Raw genomic sequence first — 25665 nt, forward strand, 5'->3', positions numbered from 1 at the left:
CGTATGCTCTACGAAACCAAATATATAAATGATCAAAAAATGGTTAATAGTACTTGAGTCTACGAATACTTACAATAAATAGTTAGTTTAATTTAATGTCTTAAATATTTCATTACGACATAGTGTGAGAAATTTATTTATTAGACCATAATTTAAATATGATTTAATCAAAGCAAGACTTTCTCAAACACTGATTAAGTATTTAAATTGTATGATTTGAAACCAAAAGGACTACTCAGATCTAATTCTGATTTTGTGCTTGACGTTAAACGAGTCGGTTCACTGAAATGAAATATGAAAAGGGGATATTGTACATTCCTTGTAAAAATACTGAGTCTCTTTTAAATTAAATAACAAACGAACAGTGAATTTCACTTTAAAGTCGAAATTGTTATCAATCTAAATTCAGTTAACTCAAGAGATTTTTATTTTCGAAGTCTACATATTCTATTGTAACTGAAATATCATAACTATCATATCATATCTATCATAAATAAATCGTATATATTAACATAGAACTTTCTAGGAGTTTTTTTTACAAAAGGAATTTTGCAACACCAGTTCTTTAAAAAAAATTATAAATAGATTTTTCTACGTAACTCGTGTCTTCATTTCTTTTTATAACGACAAAACATTTTTCAGGTGGAAACTGAAGGCGGTGCCGTCTCTTCATCCCCAGCGCTCCCACTCTGTCCGGCTGGGAAACCGGATGTTGACGCACAACCATTGCTCTGTGAAGGTTAGTTTTTTTTATATTTAAACTTAACTACTAGTTATAATTTGACAAATTATCTTATGAATCTTTAGAAGCGTCATGGTCCTTAGCTCTAGGCTATGTGGCACCACACTAAATTTAATATGGGTGTCCTCTAGAGGAGTGCTGAACCTAAAAAATGGCGTATGTGAGCTATTTGGGCTTAATTAGCACATTTCAAATAGAAAACTCTTGGTACATTAATTCTTATTTCTAAATTGCATTAACTCGTTACTTGTGTATACAATCACATCTCATGACATAGAATCACATCAGTCAGTTCCTTTATATATATATTTCATTCATATAATTTATTTCCTAGGATAGAATATATCGATTGATTCCAAACGGCGGATTTCAGGCAAAATAAGTTATCAATATCAAAATATTGCGAGGTTAAAATTGTATAACGGGTATTGCATTTAGAATGTGCAATAACAAATGAATGTACGAATAAAGCCTATAATTGGTGGAATTGTAAACAAATATAAATGAATAGCAAGGCTTAATAATTCCGAAACATGTTTGTGTCACACAATATAACTTTACATTTTATGTAATACGATATATTAATAGTTTGGTATTCAATATCCGGAATATTATCCCGTAACTTGATGATATTAAATTCAATAGTTACAGCAAATTAAAACCAATAATTCAAATAAATTATACATCGGTTCTTCATACACTCTTTAGAGAAAAAATGTTCTTAAATAATAGACCATAAATTCGATTATGGAATAATCGCAGTTTGAAAAGTATCAAGTAAGTTTTTTTTTTATATTTGCCAACTATACCATTATTATTATTACTATTTGTCATCTACTAAATAGACAAGTTGTATTTATTACAAATAACAACGTTCCGAGGATAGCCGTGGTCGCATGCTACCTTGCCATAAGGGCATTAAATAATAACCCTAAATAGACGCGAATATTTTCTTGTTTCGTTTCAGAATTTTGCGTTAATTTTTTAACTATTTTTTTTACAATATTATATTCCTTATACCTACTCATACATTTATTATTATCGTAAAATTATAAGAAAATTTTCACTTATTTACATTTCAGATGCAAATTATATTTTGAAATGCTTATGAACAATGAAATGAGTACTAATGTATTAAATAAATAAAACTTATGTTATATTAAATATTAAAACAAAATGATTCCGATTAATTACGTTTAGAAGATTCTTATTGAAATAAGATAGAATCATATAAATAAAGTCCAACAAATCCGTTCTGATGGCACTTTTAATGTTATATGTTACTTATTGTATATAGTAAGAAAATTGAATATATGTATTTGAATGATAATCTGAAACTACGAGGATAAATTTGAAATGCTCGAAATTATCACGGAACACTTGAGGGATGATTTTAATAAAGTCGAAAACAGTCTCACTATTGAAGGCCAATTTTGTACGTAGGTAGTAATTGAATCCGCTCGTATTGGAAAAAAAGTCCCTTGTCAGTTGCTATTAGCAGCACGGCGAGAAGTAGCAATGTCTGAAAATTTATGATAAAGAAAAATGAAAAAATGGTCATGTTTAACAAACTAAATCAAATTTTCACATTTTCATACATTACCTGTACCGCAACTATTGCAGTTGTTCGACGTGATATTCAATTTAAAACGCGCTTCTAGACTACGATTTTATCCAAAATACAATATTGTCCTGTATATTGCGTTTCAAATAGCTTAACTAAGAAATTGTCTAACAATTTTTATTTAATACTGTTGGTATCTCGTAAATCTAATCGAGCGCGGTTTTTGACGGAGACTTTGTTGTTAAGCCTGCATTCTTATGTACAGCAGACTGTGGTTTAATGAGTTATTTTACTCTGTGGTAATATAATAGTTGAACCTTATTAAATTTATAATACATGTATCTTTTATGTTCAGTTACATATAATATAACATATAAATAATTATGATATACGTATTTCTAAGTGTTATTTCGAATATGTATTTCTTGCTTTTAATTAAAATAAATATTATAATTATAAACGTAGTATTGTAACTACTATGCTTTCTTCTACAAATTCAGAATTTTTTAATTTTAACTTGAGCGGGAAACATACATAGACAGAAATCAAAAGGTCGGTACAACATGTAACATGTGCATCACGTAACACTTATAATTATAGTAATTCTAGTAGGGGCTGTTTAGACGAACGATCCAATTAACTTGACTGGAAGTCGGAAATCTTGTTACATAATAAAATTACAGTTGACTAATAGGAGAGGTGTGTTACAATATATTGAATGCCATGACATTAGTTGAACTTTTGCGTGACTGTCATAGCTTATACTTATAATTATAATGACTTGTGATATCGTAAAGAAACGTATATAGTATAATTTTTATTTTTTTTATCATTAATTGGTGTTTCGAAAATATTTTTTTCTCTACTGAAACTAATTTCCTCCCGCGTAGGATAAGGGCTTATATAACACGTTTATATGAACGAATGGAGGGCTGGCAAAGAAAGTTTCGTTTTTATTTATATATTATGTACTCAAATCTTCCCCAAAACAACAAGGCTCATCTGGTCTAATTCATATATTACATGTATATGATTAGAAGTTTTTTCAGTTAAGGATGCAAAAAACATTCGTTGATATTATAATGTCGTATATGTCATAAATGAGAAATATGAATAGTATAAAAAAATATTCAAAAAATTAAAAAATTGTGAAACCAAGATCAAAAATTATAGATAGATAGATTCAAGATCAAAATTTTGTTGTTACAGCCAGTTATCTCCCAACCCGTTTCACCGCGATTATTTCGTTGCCCGTCATTTGGAATTGGTGATCTATTCTGAGCATTCATTTGGATGATATTGTGTAAAAGGCAATATATTTTAAATGTTCAAGGTAATTAATATATTTATTTGAATAATGATTCATAATAATAAGTTGAAAAAATAACTATAGTCTTTTAGTCTAATCTGTCATAGATAAAAGTAAATAGTTATGATGAATGTACTTTACTTAGAAGATGGACTTTTTTGTAGCCTTTTTAATGAGACCTACAATTTTCCTACAAATTGTTTTGGTGTATATACTAGGCCAGTGTTAAAGGGTGTTTTACTAGAGCGTAAGCATACTAAACTAGTTATGTGGATAAAATACCATCATAACAGCTTTCTTCTTCTGATGAGTGAAAACCGTATCAAAATCTGTTGAACTGTTTAGAAGAAATAAGCGGTGACAGAGAGGCACGAAGATTTGAGTTTGTTTTATACTAATTATAGATAATTAATATCAATAATACAAAATATTCGTACTAAGTTTAAGATTATATTCTAAAAGTTTAAAATATATATATATTTATTTTATTTTTAAAGATTTATTTTATATACTTCTTGAAGCTTAAATTTGAAGACAAATTTTAAAAGTATTTCTAACTAGCGAAGTCTTCCATAGAACGAGTCTCGAAAGTCGCATACGTCAACTCGTTTGAAATAAATATTTGATCTTTCGAAGTATTTGATGTTGGATGAGATTTACAAAATTGTTAGTAGCCCAAGAAGGAAATTGCATTTCGCAAGAGTTTCAAACAACAACTCAACAGCTCGTTAGTTTAACGACAATAACAGCGTGAACTTTGTGATTTGTCCATATTGATATAATATTATGTTATATCACTGTGGGTGTATTGTACTTTTTTTTTAAATAAATTTTAATTTATAAACCATTTATAAATTAAAATTCAACTAGCGGACCGGGATTTGCACAATTGCAATTTACAAATGAAAAAAAGAGAAGTGCTCGTAGTTTTTCATTTGAGATAAATCAATTTAAATTAAATGTGTATGAGTTCCGCATGATGTGTATAAAAAACTATAATTTTATAAATGACACAAAAGGCATTTAGAGATGGCTGTGGTTGATATAGACAGATTAAATTGTAAGCAGTTATTAATATTTCGTTCGTTTGAAGTGAAATATATTAATTAAAGAATTTTAAAATAATCATTGTCTAAGAGGGTTAAATGAGGGTTAAATGAGGGTTTCAAGTTTTCATGGATATTCGTCGTTTATTAAATTAAAATGTGGGTCATTTAGGCATTTGAAGTATTACTGTTATAATAATATAATTTTATATAGAGATAGATTATTTATCTGTATTTAAAAATTATGCTGGTTTTTTGAAAGCGCATCACGCAAACACCACTGAATGAATGTTTTGCCAAGAATCTTGTACTATTATATTCAACGTGTTTCAGACACAGTTTTATCATACAATATATAATTTAACGTAGTCACAGCAACGCGTGGCCGTAAATAATTTATTATTTCAAAAATAATGGATCATATTTTTTTTGGAAATCAGTGTTCTAATTTAAAAAAAATGATTATTAGTAGCAGTATTTAGCCTAGCAGTGAAAGATGACGCGAATTAATTAATGTGTGTTCCTTGGATCAAACAGATATAATCTTTGGTACAGGGTTTGGAACTTTATAGTTTACCGCAATTTGTGTAATTTGAATTAAAACTATTATACTCAAGCTATAGGGGTTCATTCATCATTTATTTAAATATAGAAGTAAATACTTATATATAAGTTTTTTTTAGTGTTACAGTAAGTTTTTGTAATAGTTTCCGTTAATAAATAACGGGTTGACTAAGAAATCTGAACTCAAAATGAGGAATCAATTTAGTTGATGAGTTTTTTGTTGGTTACATCGTATAGGTAATGCATATTGTCCAAAAACTCGAACACATAACATTTATTTATATTTATATTTCTGAATAATGTTGATGGTATGTTCCCAATCGGTATCACAGCAAGTATAATAATAAATGTCCCTAAAAAAACGTTAGAAATGTAAATACAAAGTTTGAATTGTTTGTCGTTGTTTGTTCAAAACATTGTGGTTATATTGTTTTCTTTAATATTTGTAATTGAGCCCAAACCAATATGTTACAAAAATATTGATTAACGTTACATAATAACGACGAAAGAAATTTTGAAATTATAATACTTTATTTATATTTTTGATAAAGTTAAAGAATAAAATGTAGGACTGTGTTAGGAAGACCCGTCGAATACTGTCTTTATGCTGTCTATACCGAGCACTTATCAGTTAATATTTTCGTTATTAAATTAGCTAGTGTTATTCATAGTACATACATCGTAGATCCTAAGATTGACGCCGTTTTGACCGAGTTAGGAAATGCTTATACGTGCTCACAAAGCCACTTTATATGAGCGATGGTGTAGTGTGATGACATATAATTCAAAAAATCAAAATATTCTTTTTTCAAATAGTATAAAAGCACTATTGAATGTAGATGTAAAGCTGCCACCGGTTCGGAAAGTAGATTTTACCGAGAAGAATATTCAAGAACCGTTTTAATTACAGAGTATGACTGTAAATAATAATAATTTTTTTATATATCCTGTCAAGAAATCAATCAATACTAATTCCACGCTTTTTTATTTCTCATATTATCTTGTATTGAGTAATATACCTTATTTATCAATGTTTTTGGACATCAGCTTTAAGTATTTTAATAGGCCAAGTTAAAAATAACTGTATCGAATAGACATATCTCTTGTATATTATATATTTAGATGAAAATGTTTCTGATATTGAGCGATTGCTAAAGTTGGTGTAGTAGTTGTCTTGGTTAATTATTCGGTAAAAAGATTAAATATGATAGCCAAGTATTACGCGTATTAGCTACTTTTAAACAAATATTGACTTTGCATGGTTTGAAGCATTGTTGGAACAATATGTTCCAAATTTATTGAGAAACCTAATGTGAACTTAGAAATGGCTAATTTGTGTTGCTTTCTCTTTTTAATCCTCGATTCTTGTTTTAATCAAATCTTTTTTAATTTGAAATCTGTAACTACTGAAGACCCAGCTTCAAGTAAATAGGAACGTCAAATAATTAACAATATTTAATATAGTTTACAATATTTATTTTTCCAGTTTTTACAATAGTTTTACAATCATCCATTATCTTCCGCTTTTCAAACCAGATTCACAATTCCCATGTCAAATTCAAAAATCCTCTACTTTTATTATAAAAAATGTCAAACCAAAAAGTATTCATCACATTTATATAATTCTGTGATTAAATATAGCTCAATAGCTAAAAGCTATACAACCTTAATTGATTATTTATAAATATTTATATAAAATAATTTATAGGCTTACACTACATATCCACTCATATTACTTTGTATTTTTTTTATACTAGCCCAAGTACTAAGCGACTTTCTTTTTAATTGGATTTGTCTAAAACAATATTAGACGAAGATTAATTATACCATCCGTAAATTGAATATTTCATAGTTCAAAATATTTTTAGATATGTTAAGTATTGCTTGCAATGTTAATACATTACCAACTTGCAGATTCTGAACTATTTATTTACTTTTCACCAGCAACAAAGCCAACTCATATTTAAAACATTACTTGATTTGATCAGAGTTTAGTGTATTTTGTAAAGCTTTATTAAGAAAAATAAAATTGTTTTTTTAACAAATGTATACGAATATTATAAATGCGAAAGCAATTCTGTCCGCCTTTTCACATTTAAACCGCTGATTTAGATAGGTATTGATATCTTTATAGTTTGAGTCCCCGGGAAAGAACTATTTTAATTCATCTCTAGAAAGGGTAATTTGTACGGTTTTTGTGCTATATGTATATGAGTATTTAAATTTCCCGCTAGTAAAGTTGCAGGTTCAACTAGTCTTCTATCGAAACCTGTCAAAATGTGAAACGAATCCTCCAGATTTTTCTCAAAGAATACAAAGACGGTAGTTTCATTAGAATGAAGCTCGGATTGGGCAAGTGGCATGCGGAGATGAACTGCACATTCCTTCTTTCGAATTGAGCGATATAAAATACGTAGTTGTTAAATTACATTTAGTTCGTTGTTATTTATTCTTGCGTGAAGGTTTCTGGCACAGTACCATCAAAGCACAAACTATTGAGGCGCGATTTTCGTATGAGATTTTTTTTTTTTGTTTGTATATATATTTGTAGCATTTGTATTGATTGCCGGGCTATCTAGTTTATTTACGTGAATAATAAAATTTCAAATAATTCAACCCGATATACACATAACGATATGTGTACAAGATAAACTTTTGAAATATTGCAATATTTTCAATCGCAATGAAAACACAATAGAAGGATTATTTTATACAAGTCTTTTCTGAGCACTATATGCAAAAGGGTGTTATGCAATACAAAGGTGAATTGTTTTTTTTTTTATTTTACATACGAACGATACAATATCGCATACAATACGTTTCATTGAATTTTTGATTACTTTATTTTGTACTGTAGTATAAGATCTTGAATTTTATTTGGCTTGTTAATAATATTAATGTCAAACTAAACTACTCTTTTATTCATAGAAGACTCATTATTACAATAATTTAGAATAGAATAGAATAGAATAATTCTTTATTTACAACAACACACTATACATAATTTCTATACTTAGACAATACAGCTGAAGAAGTACATATTATTTAGAATAAAAAAGAAAACAAAAGATAATTAATTATTTGTACAGCGGTGTGTTGTTATAAAAGGAAGATCGCTCAGCATATGCTGACAATCTGGAATAGTAATACCCCAGGTGTCAGCGCTGATTTTCAGTGATCACCTTTAGACAGTTATGTCAGAGAACGTCAGCGACAGTTTGAATAAACATAAATAAACAATATTAATAATAATATATGAAGACGATAAATATATAGCTTTACTTATATAAAATAATATTATAATAAATATTATATTTGTTGTATAATTTTAATATAATAACAATAACAATAAAAAATTTCAAGAAATTAATTGTAATACATTATTTTCGACCATTTATTACGGAATTGTTAACCGAACGCGTCGCAAGAAATTCATTAAAATGTAAAACTTTTTTATCAGAAACGAATAGGAAAGTAACTTATGTGCTATTTACAATCGTATACACTTTTTGAAAAGCGCAAACCGCTGTATACAATTTACACAAAATATCCGCACATGTGCTCGTTTATTAAATTTATATTTTTCGGTGTAAGTACACTAAAAAGATTCCATTAAAAATTCATCCCATGAGGGATATTCTTGTCTTGAATGTCAGAAATATGAAAATACACGATTGGGCTTCTGATTATAAAATATTATGGTCAATAACGTTTTTATAAAAACTAATAACCTAAAGGACTACAGTCCAAGTTTACTTCTTAGTCGCCAGAAGCGATAAGACTGCCTTTGCGCACTATTTGTTTAATTTATTTTCTTTGAAATTTATGATAACTGTTTTTTAATGTTTTGAAATTATTTATTTTGATAAAAATAAATAACAGTTCATATTATGTGACTTTTTATGCCATATTTCTGTAAAAATAAACATGTCGGTTTCGTGGACTCTTTAGTATCTATTTACACGAACTAATTCATTGCCTAGACCAAAGCCTAAAAACCAAACATTTGAGCATATTTACATTGTGTCTAAGATGTTAGTAATTAGTAGTGGTAATTGCCTTCGAGTACATTATACTATAACCTAATAAGATGTAATGGCTCATATAATTGTTTCATTTTATTAAGACTTAATCAGAATGTCCAAAGAAATGTTATTTATAAATATTTTCGCGATATTTATATTTTGAGTTAGAAACACAGCTATCGTTGCGATTACTAGTGAATAAATAAGAAATTAAATTACCTATTATAGAAGTTCTTCTTAAAAGGTAGTTGCGGTCGTTCTTCTTATTAAAAGATAGATTACATTTTATATTCTATATCTCGTTGGTTGAAACAACGAATACAATATAAATTAGGAGCTTATTTCTTTGTAAGCGATATTATATTTTCATCTGGGTAAGTTAGGCATATAATATTTGATTTAAAAATTATATTCTCGATCGTCATCGATCATATTACGCCAATATTTTTTTTGAATAAAATGTTTTAAAGGTAAACGTAAAGAGGTGATTCGATAGAACCGTCTTTATATTATATAAAGATTTTTTAAGAAAAACTAATTTATATAAATTTTTCAATATTCGTGATATTTTATAGATATAATTTTAAGTTTTTATCGGTGAAAAACAGTTTTAAATCTTCGAAATCAAGTGAAAGTTTAAATAGAATGAAGAAATATCGACCGCTCTACTTTGTTTCCAGTTTTAATTTTGTTAGAAAAAAATTGGAACAGTTCCATGATCGTGTTACATTCGGAGCCACGGACGGACGAATGTAATTACCATAATATATCGAAAAAATATTTGTGTGTACATATTCTATGACACTTGGTTTCTTAATTGAATTGCATGACTTCTGATATTTATACGTCTCATGCGATATGAAATTTCATATATTAATACATTCTTGTTATATAAAGATGAGTAAATAATAAAGTGCTTCTCATTGATTAGCCACCGCATAGGTGGTCAGATTGGTTCACGATTATAGTTCCTACAACGTTCAGTAGGTAAGGTAAATACTAAACTTTACATTAACTTACCTTAATTACTAAAATTAAAAAATCAATGATATATTTAGTTCCCGAGGGAAGCACGATTGAACGTATAACTATCCTTTTAAATCTTTTAATGCTTAAATAATTATTTTGTTCTTTTTATCTTTATAATATTTATATATAAAGTTAATAATAAGAGTGATGAAAGAGTATTTCTCTGTTCGTGTTCATTAAATGTTCGATTTCAAATTATTATTTTGATAGAACAAAAGCTTTGAATTATTCGATTCCAATATTATCTTTGCAGAACTTATATATCGATATTTCCTTTGTGACGTGTACTTTAATAAAATTCGTTTTCATTATTGCTCCTTTTATGTTAAAACAATAGATTTACTCCTGGAAAATATGAAATTTCATTTATTGACGATGGACTACGATGGTTATTGTTCGATGTAAAACAACTAGAAATATGATGTGGTGAATACATTTTAACGTTACAGTCTTAAAGTTATGTTTTTCTTTATTAAAGTTTATGAATTTTTTTTTAACTATTTTTACATGTTGTTATAATGTTTATAAAAATGAAAGCATACATATATATTATATATTGATCTTATTTAGGCAATGTTCAGTAGCAATATTTTGGGTTTTTATCGGAATTTGTTAACGAAATTGTCTAATATATATTAATATTAATTTGTTAACAACTTACAAATGTTTTATTTTAAATTCTTTTTATTTTTATTTTGGCCTCAAATATCAATTCTTATAAATATCCCGGATTTTGAAGTTTGGGGATATTTTTTCGCATTTTTAAATAACTCGTAATATTATTAAATCTTATAACTGAGATTAATACATTGTGTCACTTCAATTAAACTAAATCTCTTAATTGATTTTTTTTTTATCTTTAAAAATGTAATAACTGTCGTTGATTTTTTGAGATTTAACACTCTTTGGCACATACTATCCATAGTCAGTTCAATCCACGAAGGTGCGCACCGCACACAAGAGGTACCATCCGCGGGGTACCATTTGCAATTCTTTTTTTGTTCTATATTTTTTTATATTATATACATATATAGATACGAATAATACATAATGTTATACCTTGTAAAGCTATCATAGTTTTTTGAAATTCGTAATATGCAGTAGAGCATATTTCCAGTTGACAATGAATCACAGAAACAAAACTCGCACTCACTCTAGCAGCTTAGATTGCACACTTTGCAGTGTAGTGATTGAGAAAATAGTGGGACGCGTCATCGTGGATTGAACCATCTATAATAGTTCGGACAGCCACTAAACCGACAATTTTTTTTCAACTATTTCGCATTGTAAACTACTACACAATGATTTTAACATGATAATGTTTTGATTGATAAAAAAGTGTTAGTACTCATTTTCTTGCTATAGTCAGACGGACGAGCATATGGACCACCTGATAATAAATGGTCACCACTGCCCATAGACGATGTCGCTGTAATAAATATTAACCATTCCTTAAATCACCAACCTTGGGAACTAAGGTGTTGTCCCTTGTGCCTGTAGTTACACTGGCTCACTTAAACTTCAAACTGGTACACAACAATACTACTGTTTGCCGGTAGAATATTGGATGAGTGGGTGGTACCTTCCCAGATGGGCTAGCACGAAGCCCTACCACTAAATAAATTATTATTTATATATGGTATTTTTTTTTTGCTCATATATTTTTTCAATATACGGATACATTTTTTGTATGTAAATCCGGAAAAATAACAAACAAAACTTACCTGATTTATACGAGTATAGTTAGCAAAGTCTGTCTGTCTTTTAGTTAATAAATTCATTGTATCAAGAATTAAATTTATAAATAATAAAGCATCAATGTTCAAATTATGTCAAACCCACATCCAACGAAAATATCACCAAACCATTTAAATCTGCACAGTTTGCGCTAAATTCGAATGTTCATTCTTCTATGTATAATATTCGATAAAGCGTGAATAAAAGCGCAGCTACGATAGAATCGGCAAACCTCTAAATGCATTTGAAAAATATCGTCGTTTTTAAAATTCAATTCTCGAACTTTTGCCGATATATATAAATATCTTATCGTATTCATATCGTTGCTTATTTTTATCTCAACCAAAGGACAATGGCCATTAAGTTATAGATCCTGTCATGTATGTGTCAAATAAATAATAGCTATGAAATCGAATCGCCGGGATTTTAAGTTTTAAAAGAAAACGTAACATAACCTCAATGAACCCTTGTTAAATTTTCGCCTTTAGGAATAAGTTAAGAAAAAGGGGTTGGGGTCTTTTTTACCAAGTTAATAAATTGATTAATACTTCAAGTCAGACAAAATATAGCTTCGAATGTATAGTTTTTATTTTTTTTGAGGTCTAAAACACGGACATAAATAAGTTTTAAAACTAGTTGAAATTCTACCGTCAGCCTCGCCGTGAAGACATATAGTGAGAAAGCGAATGTTAGACATTGATCATTAAGACTTAAGTAGATCTAATAAAAACCAATATTAAGAACTAGTACATCGTTTTGCTTGAAAAAGCCATATGTTTTGAAACAGCCAATTGCGACGTCTAGGAAATATGCAAAATTCGGAGCTGTCAATCCGTATAAAATGTTGTATGCAGCTTGGCTTTGCTGCATGCTCTATACAAAGTTTTCCTACACGGTTGACACGAGGAAATTGAGCGTGCCTTTGACGTGTTGATATGAAAAGCCTAACTCTTCTGTTGCTTCGCTTGTCAAAATAAATATATGATATGAGGCATGTATGTATATATATTGTTATTTTTTGTGTAGTAAACATCAATTGAGTACCATTTAAAAATAACTAAATATTGGACTTAACGAGAAATACTTTTTGAAAACAATCCAATATTATTTCAAGTCTAAATTTTATGTTTATCGTATAATTATTGTAACAAAAATACGAAATCAAGTCATAGTTGTGAACAAAGAGCAGCGGCGGAATGTTTATTATTTTATTCATATAGACTTATGTTTCACCGCAGTTTTATGAAGCTTTTTGCTGAACTTTGAAAAATGTTATTGTTACGGTCAAGTTGGTTAAAAATGACGGACATATTTTATTAAACGTTTGAATTTATTAAAAAATACGAAACATAGTTTCAGTCCTTTTCATTATTTTTATCTGCGAGAATCATTATTAAAATATGTAATAAAGGTCTTAGATTTTGAAAAAACTTAAATCAACATCTGATAAATGTAAATATTTCGTAAACCACTTTGCTATATAGGCCTAACATCAGGTACTTACCGAGCGGGAAATTTTACAATAATTCCATAGTTTATTACAGAATATTGTTATCGTGTTGCCAAAGGCTTTATAAATTGTTTTTGAAACCTTTTAAGTCCTCATGTAAGCCCAGTGGCCATGAAATAATACCAAGCAATTTTATTTCGCCTGACTTAAGGTAAATTTGCTTTGAGTTATCATTATAGAAAATAAATAAGTACATACATAATACATTAGTTCAGTTTTTAATTTGTTTAGTGATTTTTTCAAATGTGATAGGTAACATGTTTATTGTAATTACTCAAACAGTGTGACTTCGTTTAGTGATATTAGACCAACAGTTACGTATTTGTCATAGTATGGCTTGGGTGGGTATCGTTCTTATAAAGTAATGATGTTCTTCTGACCGATTTCAGACAATACGGCTTATTTTAAGGAAAACTAGACAATTACACAGGTGTACTCTCTATTTCTTCGCTCTCATAATCTGATGGGACGTTAAATCCGACACGACTGGAGCACCAGTGGCTTTACGTCCTTTCTAAGGCACTATAGTCCTGTGCCTTAGAAAGGGCGTAAACGTAACAATACCAACTCCCGAGTTCCGGACTGCTAGTAAGAATCTTTCGACTGAAAAACACAATATTTTTCAATCGACAGTTCGATTGAAAAATATTGTGTTAACGTAGCAAGTTCTAGAATGTAGCGTGACTCAAGTCAGTACTAGTTAATGCGAGTAACACTATTGTCGAGAGAAAGTTTCTATTTTAAATATTTTATCTTCACAGACGTGCTGTTCGTACCTTTGGTGTATATTTTCGATAGTTTAGTTTTATTTGTTGTACAATATTATACATATGTTTGTTACCAAGTCGTATTACGATCTAAATTACATAATTTAAGTTTTCATTGGACTCTACAACGACGACTTTTTCATAGCCAAGTGCAAGTTTTCTTCCTTGAAGGCTTGTTATTGATCTTCGAGGGATTGCGGATTCCTTTGTTGATCTTAGTTGTATTTGGCCAGTTTGTCCATGATCGGATCATTTCTATTATGGATCGTAATTTTTAGTATGTAATAAAAAATCTTGTATATGCCATTTGTGTCCCCTTCACTGGTCCCAACGTTTCTTCGCTGCCGTATGTGTAATTTACAAAGACTTTCGTGTGACACAAACACTCCATCGGATACGTGAAGGTGCCACGCGCTACCAATGATCGCTACCGATAAGATCTACTACGAAGCAACTTCTATAAACATGTAGCTCGCTGGTTCCCAGTATAAATATTACGTCAGTTAAGTCTGAATAAATATAAGGTACACTTCATCGCGAAAACGTTAAATGAGGTTTACTGACGCTTTACCGTTTTTGGTTATTTAACTGACATTGAACTCTTTACCTCCGGTAACCTGCTAATAAAAATAAAGGGATACGAATACGCATACTGCGGTAACTTTTACGTAAATAGCCATTACCGTTATTATTTAGTACTTTACATAGGGCGCAAATATCGGAGGGCCTAACTTCAATTTAGATTGCGATCTTTGGTATTTGGTTTTTTTTAAGATATTTTTTACTTCTAGAAGTAAATTGTAAAAAATATATACAACATGCTTACATTCTTACAGATCACTGAGATGTGCAATGTTGCAATATATTTTTTATTATGACTTCATTAACATCCACACATAACATAAGATCTGAGATTGATTATTATTTTTCCAACTTAATATTTTACACGATTATAATATTAATAAAGATAATAAATAAATAACGTATTTAAAGTTACGTTATTTATTTAAAACGGCTTCGGGCCATCTTAGCGAGACCAAGTTTTCACATTATTTTTTGGTTTCACACAATCATATAATTTATTTCTATTGTGGAATTATTTACTCTATCTATTTCTCATCTTTCTCGACTTTTTGCGCGTGAAAAAAATGTTTTTACGTTATGATAATTTAGAAAATAAGGAGACTAAACATGCTATAAAACAGATAATATCTATCCGCCTGTACTATCTTAATATGCTGTTTTTAGCTGTGAACAAATGTCTTCTAATATCACATTTACGTAATTCTATAAATTTCAAGGTGTAAACGGTAATTTTTAATATTCTATACATTAATGCAATTTAAATTAATATTAGAGCCAAGATAGCCCAGTGGTTAGAATGCGTGCATCCGATGACTGAATTTTCATGTGCTTAATTTGTATTTACAATTCATCTCGTGCTCGTGCTCTCGTGAGAAAACCTGCATGTATCTAATTTCAACGAAATTTTGCCACATATGTATCCACGAACCCGCATTGGAGCAGCGTGGTGGAATATGCTCAAGTCAGCTCCTCAAAAGGAGAGGAGGCCTTAGCCCAACAGTGGGAAATTTACAGGCTGTTAATGTTATTGTTGAAAACAGCCTTTTGTATACATATTTGTAATAGTAAGGTAAAATGTTTTCGGGCATGTTTTAAAGTCAGCCGCCCCCCTTCCTCATTTATGAGCTATTATATATTGTATATTTTATTCAATATCAATCAGATGAATAGATGTTTAGCATCTGTATCGGAAAACATTATAAACTGTTTCCTGTTAATTCGGAACGGTTTCTAAATAAAGTTTACGTTGAGAAATGACACCGTGCGATAAGGGAATCAATTAAAACGTCTGACAATTGTAACGAACCATTTTTAATTTTCGAATACAAGCGAGTGAATATTAAAGTAATTAATTAACTAAATAATTCTGTGAAAGTGCTATTAATAGATATTATAAAAGAAACAATATTAAAATAATTTCGTCTTTGGTCTTGTATTTTGAATAGTAAATTATAAACACAAAATAAATACACGATTTAAAATTAAACATATTTTTTTAATTGACGTAAAGGTATCCATCGCTCGGTTTGAATAACAGTTTACAAAGAATAATAATAGTGATAGAAAATAATAAATAGTTTATTTTTTGGGCCCTGCATTGAAATTAATTTCAGTGGCGCTCCGGCGCAAGTGGGTGTACCACAGGGCTCAAATTTAGGACTTCTGCTGTTCTTAATATATGTAAATGATTTACCTTATTTTATAAATAAGGCTTGTGACATTGTACTGTTTGCAGATGATACATCCTTTGTTTTTAAACTCGACAAAAAAATAATCAAGTATGGTGTTGTAAGCAGTTCTCTGTCGCGGTTTTTTGGTTGGTTTGACATAAATAATTTGGTCCTAAAAACAAAAAAGACTAAATGTATTTTGTTTATCCTGCCAGATGCTAAGTCAAATTCTTCTGCGGTTATTTTGAATAATGAAAGACTTGAGTTTGTTGAGTCGACGGTCTTTCTAGGGACAACCCTTGACTCCAAACTTCAGTGAGGCACTCATTTGTATGCCCTAGCAGAGAAACGCTAACTAACGCTAAGTAGTGCTATTTACGCAATAAAAACAATTCAAAAACTCACGGACATAAGTACTGCCAGACTAGTTTATTTTAGTAATTTTCATAGTCTTTTGTTATATGGAATGTTGTTATGGCGTAATGCAGCAAATATTGAAATAGCATTTATTCTGCAGAAAAGAGCTATCCGAACTATTTACAATATTAGCTCTACGACATCATTGCGCGAAAAATTTAAAGAAATAGGTGTAGCCGTTTATGCTGCTTCATAATATATTTATGATAATATAATGTTTATACAGAAGAATGTACAAAAATATGCCCAAAAAGGTTATATATGTTAATGTAAAAGCTCGAACTACGGTAAATCTTAAGATTTTCCAGTAAAGCCTAAGATTTACCGATTATGAATGGTAAATTTCCATAAAACTTTGGGATTCCAACTTTTACCATCATTCACTTGGTAAATCTTAGGATTTACATGTTAGGTTAGGTTAGGTTGGAATAGTAAAAGTCCGAAAAAGTCGTCCCTTTATTATAAATACTACATTTACCAACTCGTGTCGGTAAATCTTAGGTTTTACTGGAAAATCTTAAGATTTACCTTAGTTCGAGCTTTTATAGTAACATATACATACTATTAATACAAAAAATAAGAATAAACTTGTAACCCCTACTTTCCGTATGCATACGGTACAGAGAACGTTTTTGGGCATTGGTATAAGCATTTATATAATAAGATACCGGGAAATATAATCAATTTACCATTTATAAAATTTAATAATTTAGGCTCGGGTTCCGTCGCAGGTCACTAATTATTGTAAAAAACAGCATCGTATAAAGTTACTTCAAATTGCAAAAACCTTTCTAAGCGGAATGCTTGCACGTTGAAACGAATTGTGTTCCAAATTTCAGTTTTAGCTGTTCGTTGATAGGTACTAAGTATTGCTGTTTGGCGGTAGAGTATATTATAATGAGTGGGTAGTACCTACACAGAGAGGCTCGCACAAAGCTCTATTTAGAATTTATTTCGATTCGGAAACAACTAAAAGGTAACAACTTTATTTACAAATGTTGTGTAGCTATTGGTTTGTTAAACACAGATCGAATGTCTCTGTCATTATTGATTTGGTGTGCGAAAATGAAGACCCAGCATTCCGTAAACAAATTTTATAGGTAAAGCCTTAGGTCTGAAACGGTACCGCGTGTGAAGTTTTGTAATTATTACTACAATATAATAATTATTATTATATGCGATTATATATATTATAAAACAATTATTTAATAATAATTTCCAAACGTTACAAAATTGAATGTACCATCAGAGGCATACTCATTTATTATCGGGAATAGATAATATACTCTATCAAAACTATGTAATAAATAATTTTCTCTATAATTATTAGATATCAATAATAATAATAATATGTATTTGTGATTTGTTTCAATCGTGTTTGTAATATTCAATAATAATAACGACGAGGGATTCATAAACAAGCAATTAAATTAACTTCGTACATATATACACACAATTTATATAATAATTTATTACAATTATATCTGTATAAGTGGTCTTATTGACGTCGAATTCCCATAGCATAAAGCGATACAGATAAGTGATTACTTTAAATAAAAACCAATTGGTGGTACAGCTTTGTTCAATCCCCTCTTACTAACTCTGTATTGTTGTGTTTCGGTTTGAAAAGTGAGTTTGCTATTGTAACTACAGGCACAATGATAATATAATATGTAAGGAATGTTAAAAATTTTTACGGTGCCAATGTCTATGAGCTGTGGTGACCACTTACCATCAGGTGGCCCATTTGACCATCCGCCTAATATTTAATAAAAATAAATAGATTTTGACGCTAAAAACAAATTTTCGTACATTTGCATACCAAGTAGTCTTTAAATAACTTTTAGGGCACGCGCTACTGAATACTTTCGCCGCTATCTAAGCGTGCACTATTCAAGAACTCGTTCAGACAATAGTTGTCTTTGTGTCTCCTCTTTTGTAGGATCTCATCGTTTTACTTTCATGGCGAAATTTCACAAAATCTGCCTTAACTTTGCGATGCAAAGTTTGGAATACCCGTACATACGTGATTTATCGATATCCTATTTTTTTATATTACGTAGACAAGATGGTTTCTAATTTAAAATCGGAATTATACCCTACTTCTAAATTTAGCCTTCAATATACTGTCTGTTTCAGGGTTCTATATTTAAATTGATGTAATTTTTGTTGATTTTGGGCTGATATATCAATCATCGTATCACCGAACGAATAACTAACTTACATGAAAAATTAAAAGGGCAAATAAAATTGACGCATTGTATAATTACTGAAGAAAATTTAATCCGGCCCTTTAAGTAATTACGAAGTTGTAATAATTATATAAATAACAAATGAAAGCTATTTATAAAGTTAAGGCCCGAGTTTACTTTGAGATGTTTTCGATTCGTTTCCAATTAATTTGTATCTACATTAGCAAACCATTGCATTACAACTTGAAAATTTATAAGTGATCGATGATTTACTCGATTTTATTATTACAATTAAATATTTAACTACTTCCGTATAGTAAAAATAGTTAAAAAAAAACAACAAAAACCATTTTTAGAGATTTGTTTTCAAACTTCTATGGTTATATAATTTATATTTCAATGCTTGATAAATTGTTATGAATAATAGTGATGAACCTGACTCTCTTGGTATTTATTTTGCTGTAGTCCTGCGAGACTCATTTAGCGACTGTAAAGAAAAAAATAAGCTTGAAGTAAGATCTGACAAGAGTATATTTGACTTGACACGGTTCAGGTCCGCATGGTGCAAGACGTATCTATTGCTGACATTCTCTATGCAGACGATGTCTGCTTAGTAGCCGACAACACTCACAATCTGCAGCTACTTATAAACCGCCTTCATGAATCGTGTAAGCGCTTCGGTCTTGTTATTAGCACCTCAAAGATCCAAATACTGAAACAATCGACACGTGGCGATACAAAGGATATTACCTCAATATCTTTAGATGGAAAAGATTTAGAGGAATTGTCATTATTTCGGAACCTGGGCCGCTATATTTGCGACGACACCCGTCTTGATTCAGAGCATCTTTTGGCACGCTGAGAGCCAGATTTTGGGTTTCGTATGATCTAAAACTACACGCTACGATCGCTGTGTATAAAGCCATCATGTTACCTATTCTTCTTTAGGCTTCTGAGACTTGGTGTCTTTACAAGAGGGATATAAAGCACCTGGATTCACTTCATTTGAGATGCTCGCGTAAAATTTTCCGCGTAAGTTGGTAAGAGCGAATCCCAAACACCAAAATACTTCGGCGTCCAAGAGCATACGGCATTGAGTTCATGTTCATCCGAGGTCAACTTAAATGGTGCGGTCACCTTGTTCGAATGAACGGCTCCAGACTACCTAAATCTGTGTTTTATTCACAGCTGAAGAAAGGAAAGCGTAGACCTGGAGGCCAATTACTTCGATACAAGGATTAAAGCGACACCTGACTGCCTCAGAGGGATATCACACCTGTAATATCCCTCTGAATACTTGGGAAACGATCGATAGTCAGAAACCTGTCTGGTGTAATATTGTTAATAAGGCTTCTATTATTTTCGAGCGAAACCGTTTGGATGTCCTCGATACCAAACGCTTTATTAAAAAGATCCGTCTCAAGCCCACGTATTACTACACGTACAATAGTAAAAGCCAATTGTTCTCTCATCCCTGCAAGAGAATGTTTAAAACCAAATGTGGCTTATCAAGGCACCTTCGCTCGCAACACATTAGCCAAATTCGCCATTGACGGACACGTCAAGAAGGACATCAACAATAGCGTATAATTCGAATTTCATTTGTTTATTTGTTCGATTATATAATGATTTGTTTGTATGAAGTGAGTACAATCGATAATAAATAACGATCATAACTATTGATCTTTGTATTTACATTATAACATAAAGTTTTTCAAGTTGTAAGCAAGCTCCTAAATTATTAACGAAATCTATATTCATTTAAAAACGGATGTTAATAAGAATGTGATAAATAAGTCAATTTATTAGGCAACCGTGCGTAACGTCGAAAATTACTATTGTTAAGAACGAAAATAAATTACGCGTTGCGGAATTTTTAATATAGACCAGTGTAAATCACTCACGATGAAATAATTATCGTAAATAACTCACTTCTCATCTTAGAATCCATTTAGACGGGAGGCATAACACTTGTTTCCGCCGATTGGAAGTAACGTTAAAAAACTGTTGAGACATTCGTCATACTTTTCAATATTATTTTCTTTTAAAATGTTAATAAATCGCTAAATGCTAGACATATTGAAATTACTTAGTATTTTACAATTTAAAAACAAAATTAAACATAAAAGGCAATTACTGCATTATTATTAAGAGCAGATAACTAATTTAATTTAACTTATATAACGATAAATAATATACGATAAATTAAATATGTATATTGCATAATAAAAGCTAAAGGGATATCAAAAAAGTACAAAAATAATATTAATCAAAAATATAGTTAAATAGACTTTCTTTAAATGGTTGTGACAGTCGTGAAAAATGATAATATCATGGGTTCAGAGTGAGGTCACCGTATAGCCGCGTGTAATAGTTTAGAGATTACACAACATTAAAGATCTTAATGTTGCTTGGGAAGCAAGGAGCAGAGCAAAATGTCGTAATATTCATTCTGCCAATCACTTCCGGCGTATCCCTACTTTTAGCCATTTGAAAATGGAACAAGACGTACTTTGTAAGCATTCCATTAGATTCATATGTCTTGTTTAAAGGATACCAAATAAGGGCAGCATACTCGTAAATTGCTGCGTATTAGAGCATTCTATAGAATTAAAATGTATGTCTAAATTCTTGATAAATACGCTTAGTGAAACCGAAAACTTTCCAAGCGTTTATTTTGTCAATATATGCATTTTTATTGCAAGTTCATGCAAGTTAAGTGTTAATTCAGCGTCTCTCCTAGATCACAATTTGATAGATTTCCTCCAAAAGAATATACATATATTGAACGCTATTCATTATTGTGTAATTATTATTTCACTCTATTACAAATGGCAAAAACTAAAGAATTAGATGACATAAATCATTACATAAATTGTTATATATATAAGGTTTATTACGGAGGAATTTTAATTAAAACTGACTTGGTTCTTTTTTTATTAATCAATAGTCTTTCAAAAGATAATTTAAATGCAGTCCGCATCAAATTGAGATTTCATCCTACGCGACCAAATGGGCTTTATTTAGGCTCTCTGTTTTATGTCAGTCAGTAATTTAAAAATAAAGTAGACTGGTTTATACCTAATAATGTCATAACGCTGAAGAGTTTTTATTGTTGAACGCACTCATCTCTAGAATTACAGACACGATTTGAATATTTCTTATTACGTGAGATAGTCTGCTTATTGAGGAACGTTATAGACCTAACTTTCAGTTACGACACTATTCAGCGGAGTAATATCGATAACGTCAACCAATATGGAAAATTTCATTCGTGACAGGTGAACCTGCGAGGCATAGCTATTTCATACATTTTTTATATTATATTTAGTTAATTATTATAATTGTTCTTTATTATTATGACGTCGTCTTTAATCGCTCCGCTTACTTAAATCCGCTTAGTTAAAAGTTTATTCCTTGTCGAATTATACTACTTTTATTTGGAAACGTGAGTTGATGCGTATTTTATTAATTACTAGTGGTCGTTCAATGGTTGAAATAAAATATTAGATGCGATTCGAAAGATACGTAGGAAACTGAACGACACATTGTCACTACTACCATAAAAATTCAAATGTATAAAAATGTCTATGATTTTTTAACATAACGTGTGTTGTCATTGAAAGTATGAACGTAAACTATGGTCGTTACATATTAACAAGTTAAATATTGTGTAGATAAAGGTGTATGTGTTTAAAGCATCGTAATGTGTATTTTTTTTTTTTATTTTTTTAATGTTTTTCTAATGCATATTTTATAAAAACTTTAGCTTTCTGCACCTTTAACAATGCCAAATTTCATACACCTCCGTCTGCTTCTTTTTTTTTGTATACTGGGAGGTAGCTGTTTGCATGTTATAGGTAGTTTTTTATAAATTTCGCGCGGGTAAATCCACAGGTTCAACTAGTACATAATAAAACAAACTGAAGTAATATTGTATTGACTTCACAATAGAATATCTATGAATCTAAATATTACCCTACAATTCTAAGTTAAATCATTTTCGTAGATAAGTACTCAACATACACAAGTCTAGCGAACTGTATCAACTTCATTCATGAAGCAATCAATTCTACTTCGCATACAAATACATGCACGATATTACTTCGAAACTTTGGATGCTATGCCACATATCTAATGCCTCCTCTCACTGTCTGACTATTAACACAAAATATTGTTGATATCGGAATGAGCTTGTTGTAACAAAAACCACATGGATGATATTTTATCACTTTAATATTATAAAATAAGATTTTATATACTACATCAAAGCCATTAATCAGTCTGCGATAATTCCGAGTCGAGTCAAAAACTTGAATTCATAGATTTTCCTTTCAGAATTTAAAACACAAAATTATAATACTGAGTCCTATTTAAGTTCAATTAATATACAATTATTTTAGATTTATTAAAAAACTAAAATTATTAATATATAATACTCATAATTTGGCGGACTTAAATCGTAAAACAGTGATGAAAAATTTGTTTCTGGAAACTTTTTTCAGCTAATAAATGATATAACTGCTATTTTTTTTTTTGAATAACGCCGGTATTCCTTCGCAAAGATAAAAGCATCCGCGTCGTTTATTTAAGGTCACGTATCGCGTTGGATCATCGTCGTAAACTCACTCTCACCTTACTTCTACCCTTTCCCATGATCACTCAGTTAAGAACCAAATAAAGAAGTTTACGACCCACCTTTATTTCGCCGGGTGAAGTATATGCCTCATTTACGTAATTTTATATAAGAAATCAGCTTATGATTGACGATAAATGTTAGTGACGTAGGTGTGATAGGATTACAGCGGCGGCGACGAATGAATCTGGTTACACGAGGTTTCTTGTTTATCTTTTCATTGTATGAATTTATCTCGGCCGCGTATATATTTTATTCTCCGGATAATAAATTAAAATCTGTTATGTATTTTTGTGTGGTTTCCTGCAATGTTTGAATAATTTCACGAAGGAGCGGTATTGAATAACAATATATTCATATTAAATGTGCTCCTACTGGAAAAGCAGCAACTTTTAGAAATAATTAAAAAAAAAGAAAACATATTTTTGAAAAACTATATTATATATCGGCGAAGTACGAGTTTACGGCTAGGACTAACAAGGACAAAAAATTTCAACTTATAGAATATCTACTTAGAAAATATTGTAATAGTGTTGAGTATTTAACTGTTTATTTTAGCAGATGGAATATTTTTTTTCATTGATATAATGAAACACAGCGACTGTCGAGATAGCTTACGTAGCGGCGCAATATTATAATCAAAATCTTATAATCTAAAACGCAATATTATAATCTAAAACTTTACCTGGTCGGGTTTAAATTAATATATGTACCTATTTATTTCGACTCAATAAAAGTGAACATGTAAATACTGCTGATAATAAATTTCCGATACTTATTGCTTTTACTTTAAAATAATTAAAATATCTTCAACCTCCAAAATCTTCAGTCTTATCATAGACCATCAATAATTTTATCGTTTGTTTCAAATCTTACGCGTCTCTGCATATTTAAATTTTCAAAATTTAATTGATCACATATGCATCAGTGAAACCGATAACGTTGAAAATGAATGAATACGGTTATACATACGCAAACTCCGTGCATGTATGAATCTCAATAATCCCTTGCTCGGATCCATTAATTTACTCTGGACTCGTTTCAATGCCAACGTGAAGTAGATTTTAAAAGTAGCGTTTTGAACGTTTCTAGCGTTAATCTTTGTAAAAATAAGTAAGTTTTTTAAACTGTGAGTTATTGTTTCGTATACTGGATCAATTATTTTTATTGTTCACAAGAACAATTAAGTACCATGAGATAGAATAAGCTCCAAATCGTCTAAGCAGAGAATCGTGTTACTTGGCTTGCCGTATATTTTTCATATTATATAGTAATATAATCTGTACGTATATAATTAAATAAAGTTCTATGAAATTTCAACCAATAAATTATTATTTATTTTGTATTCACATTCACCGTCTTTCACATTTAATGTTTAACAAAATCCACGTAAGCCTTTCATCGTGAACCAGGACCAGCCACTGTAATAATCTGATTACTTGAAACGTAGAATGCACGTTAGTTTTAACGCTTCACTTATTATCAGCACTCTGAAGTAACGTAAACATACCTAAGCCTTGTTGGAATACGTTACCGAATAACTCGTAATCAATACTTGTCAATTTATAAACTTATGACAATACGTACTCAACTAGTTCGATGGCAGCCTGATGATTTTAGTTTGGGTTTAATATTTTAAATAACTTCAAAAAGTAAACAGTCAACAATTCAATAGTAAAAAGATGAACTCGATAATCAAAATCAATTAAAATATAAATTTTATAATATTCATATTTCAATAGTAGACATAAATTAGCTCACACTGTGTGTTTTTAGCGTAAGAATATATATTTAAAGCAGCTTTGCAGCTAATATGCATATTAGAAACTATTAATACAAAGTGTGTTCTCTCGCTACGATTACTAAGAATCT

At 30.1% G+C, this 25665-nt stretch overlaps 1 protein-coding gene across 2 annotated transcripts in view; it reads left to right on the plus strand.

The window, feature by feature from the left end:
* The window catches only part of LOC113404044 (uncharacterized protein), a 184239-nt gene that overhangs the window by 104125 nt on the left and 54449 nt on the right, over positions 1-25665 (plus strand). For both annotated transcript variants that reach the window (XM_026644782.2, XM_026644783.2), the window contains exon 4: positions 643-739. In XM_026644782.2, coding sequence (XP_026500567.2) covers positions 643-739 — 97 coding nt within the window. The remainder of the gene's footprint in view (positions 1-642; positions 740-25665) is intronic.

The sequence above is a fragment of the Vanessa tameamea genome, chromosome Z (assembly GCF_037043105.1).
Source record: "Vanessa tameamea isolate UH-Manoa-2023 chromosome Z, ilVanTame1 primary haplotype, whole genome shotgun sequence".
Lineage (NCBI taxonomy): Eukaryota > Metazoa > Arthropoda > Insecta > Lepidoptera > Nymphalidae > Vanessa > Vanessa tameamea.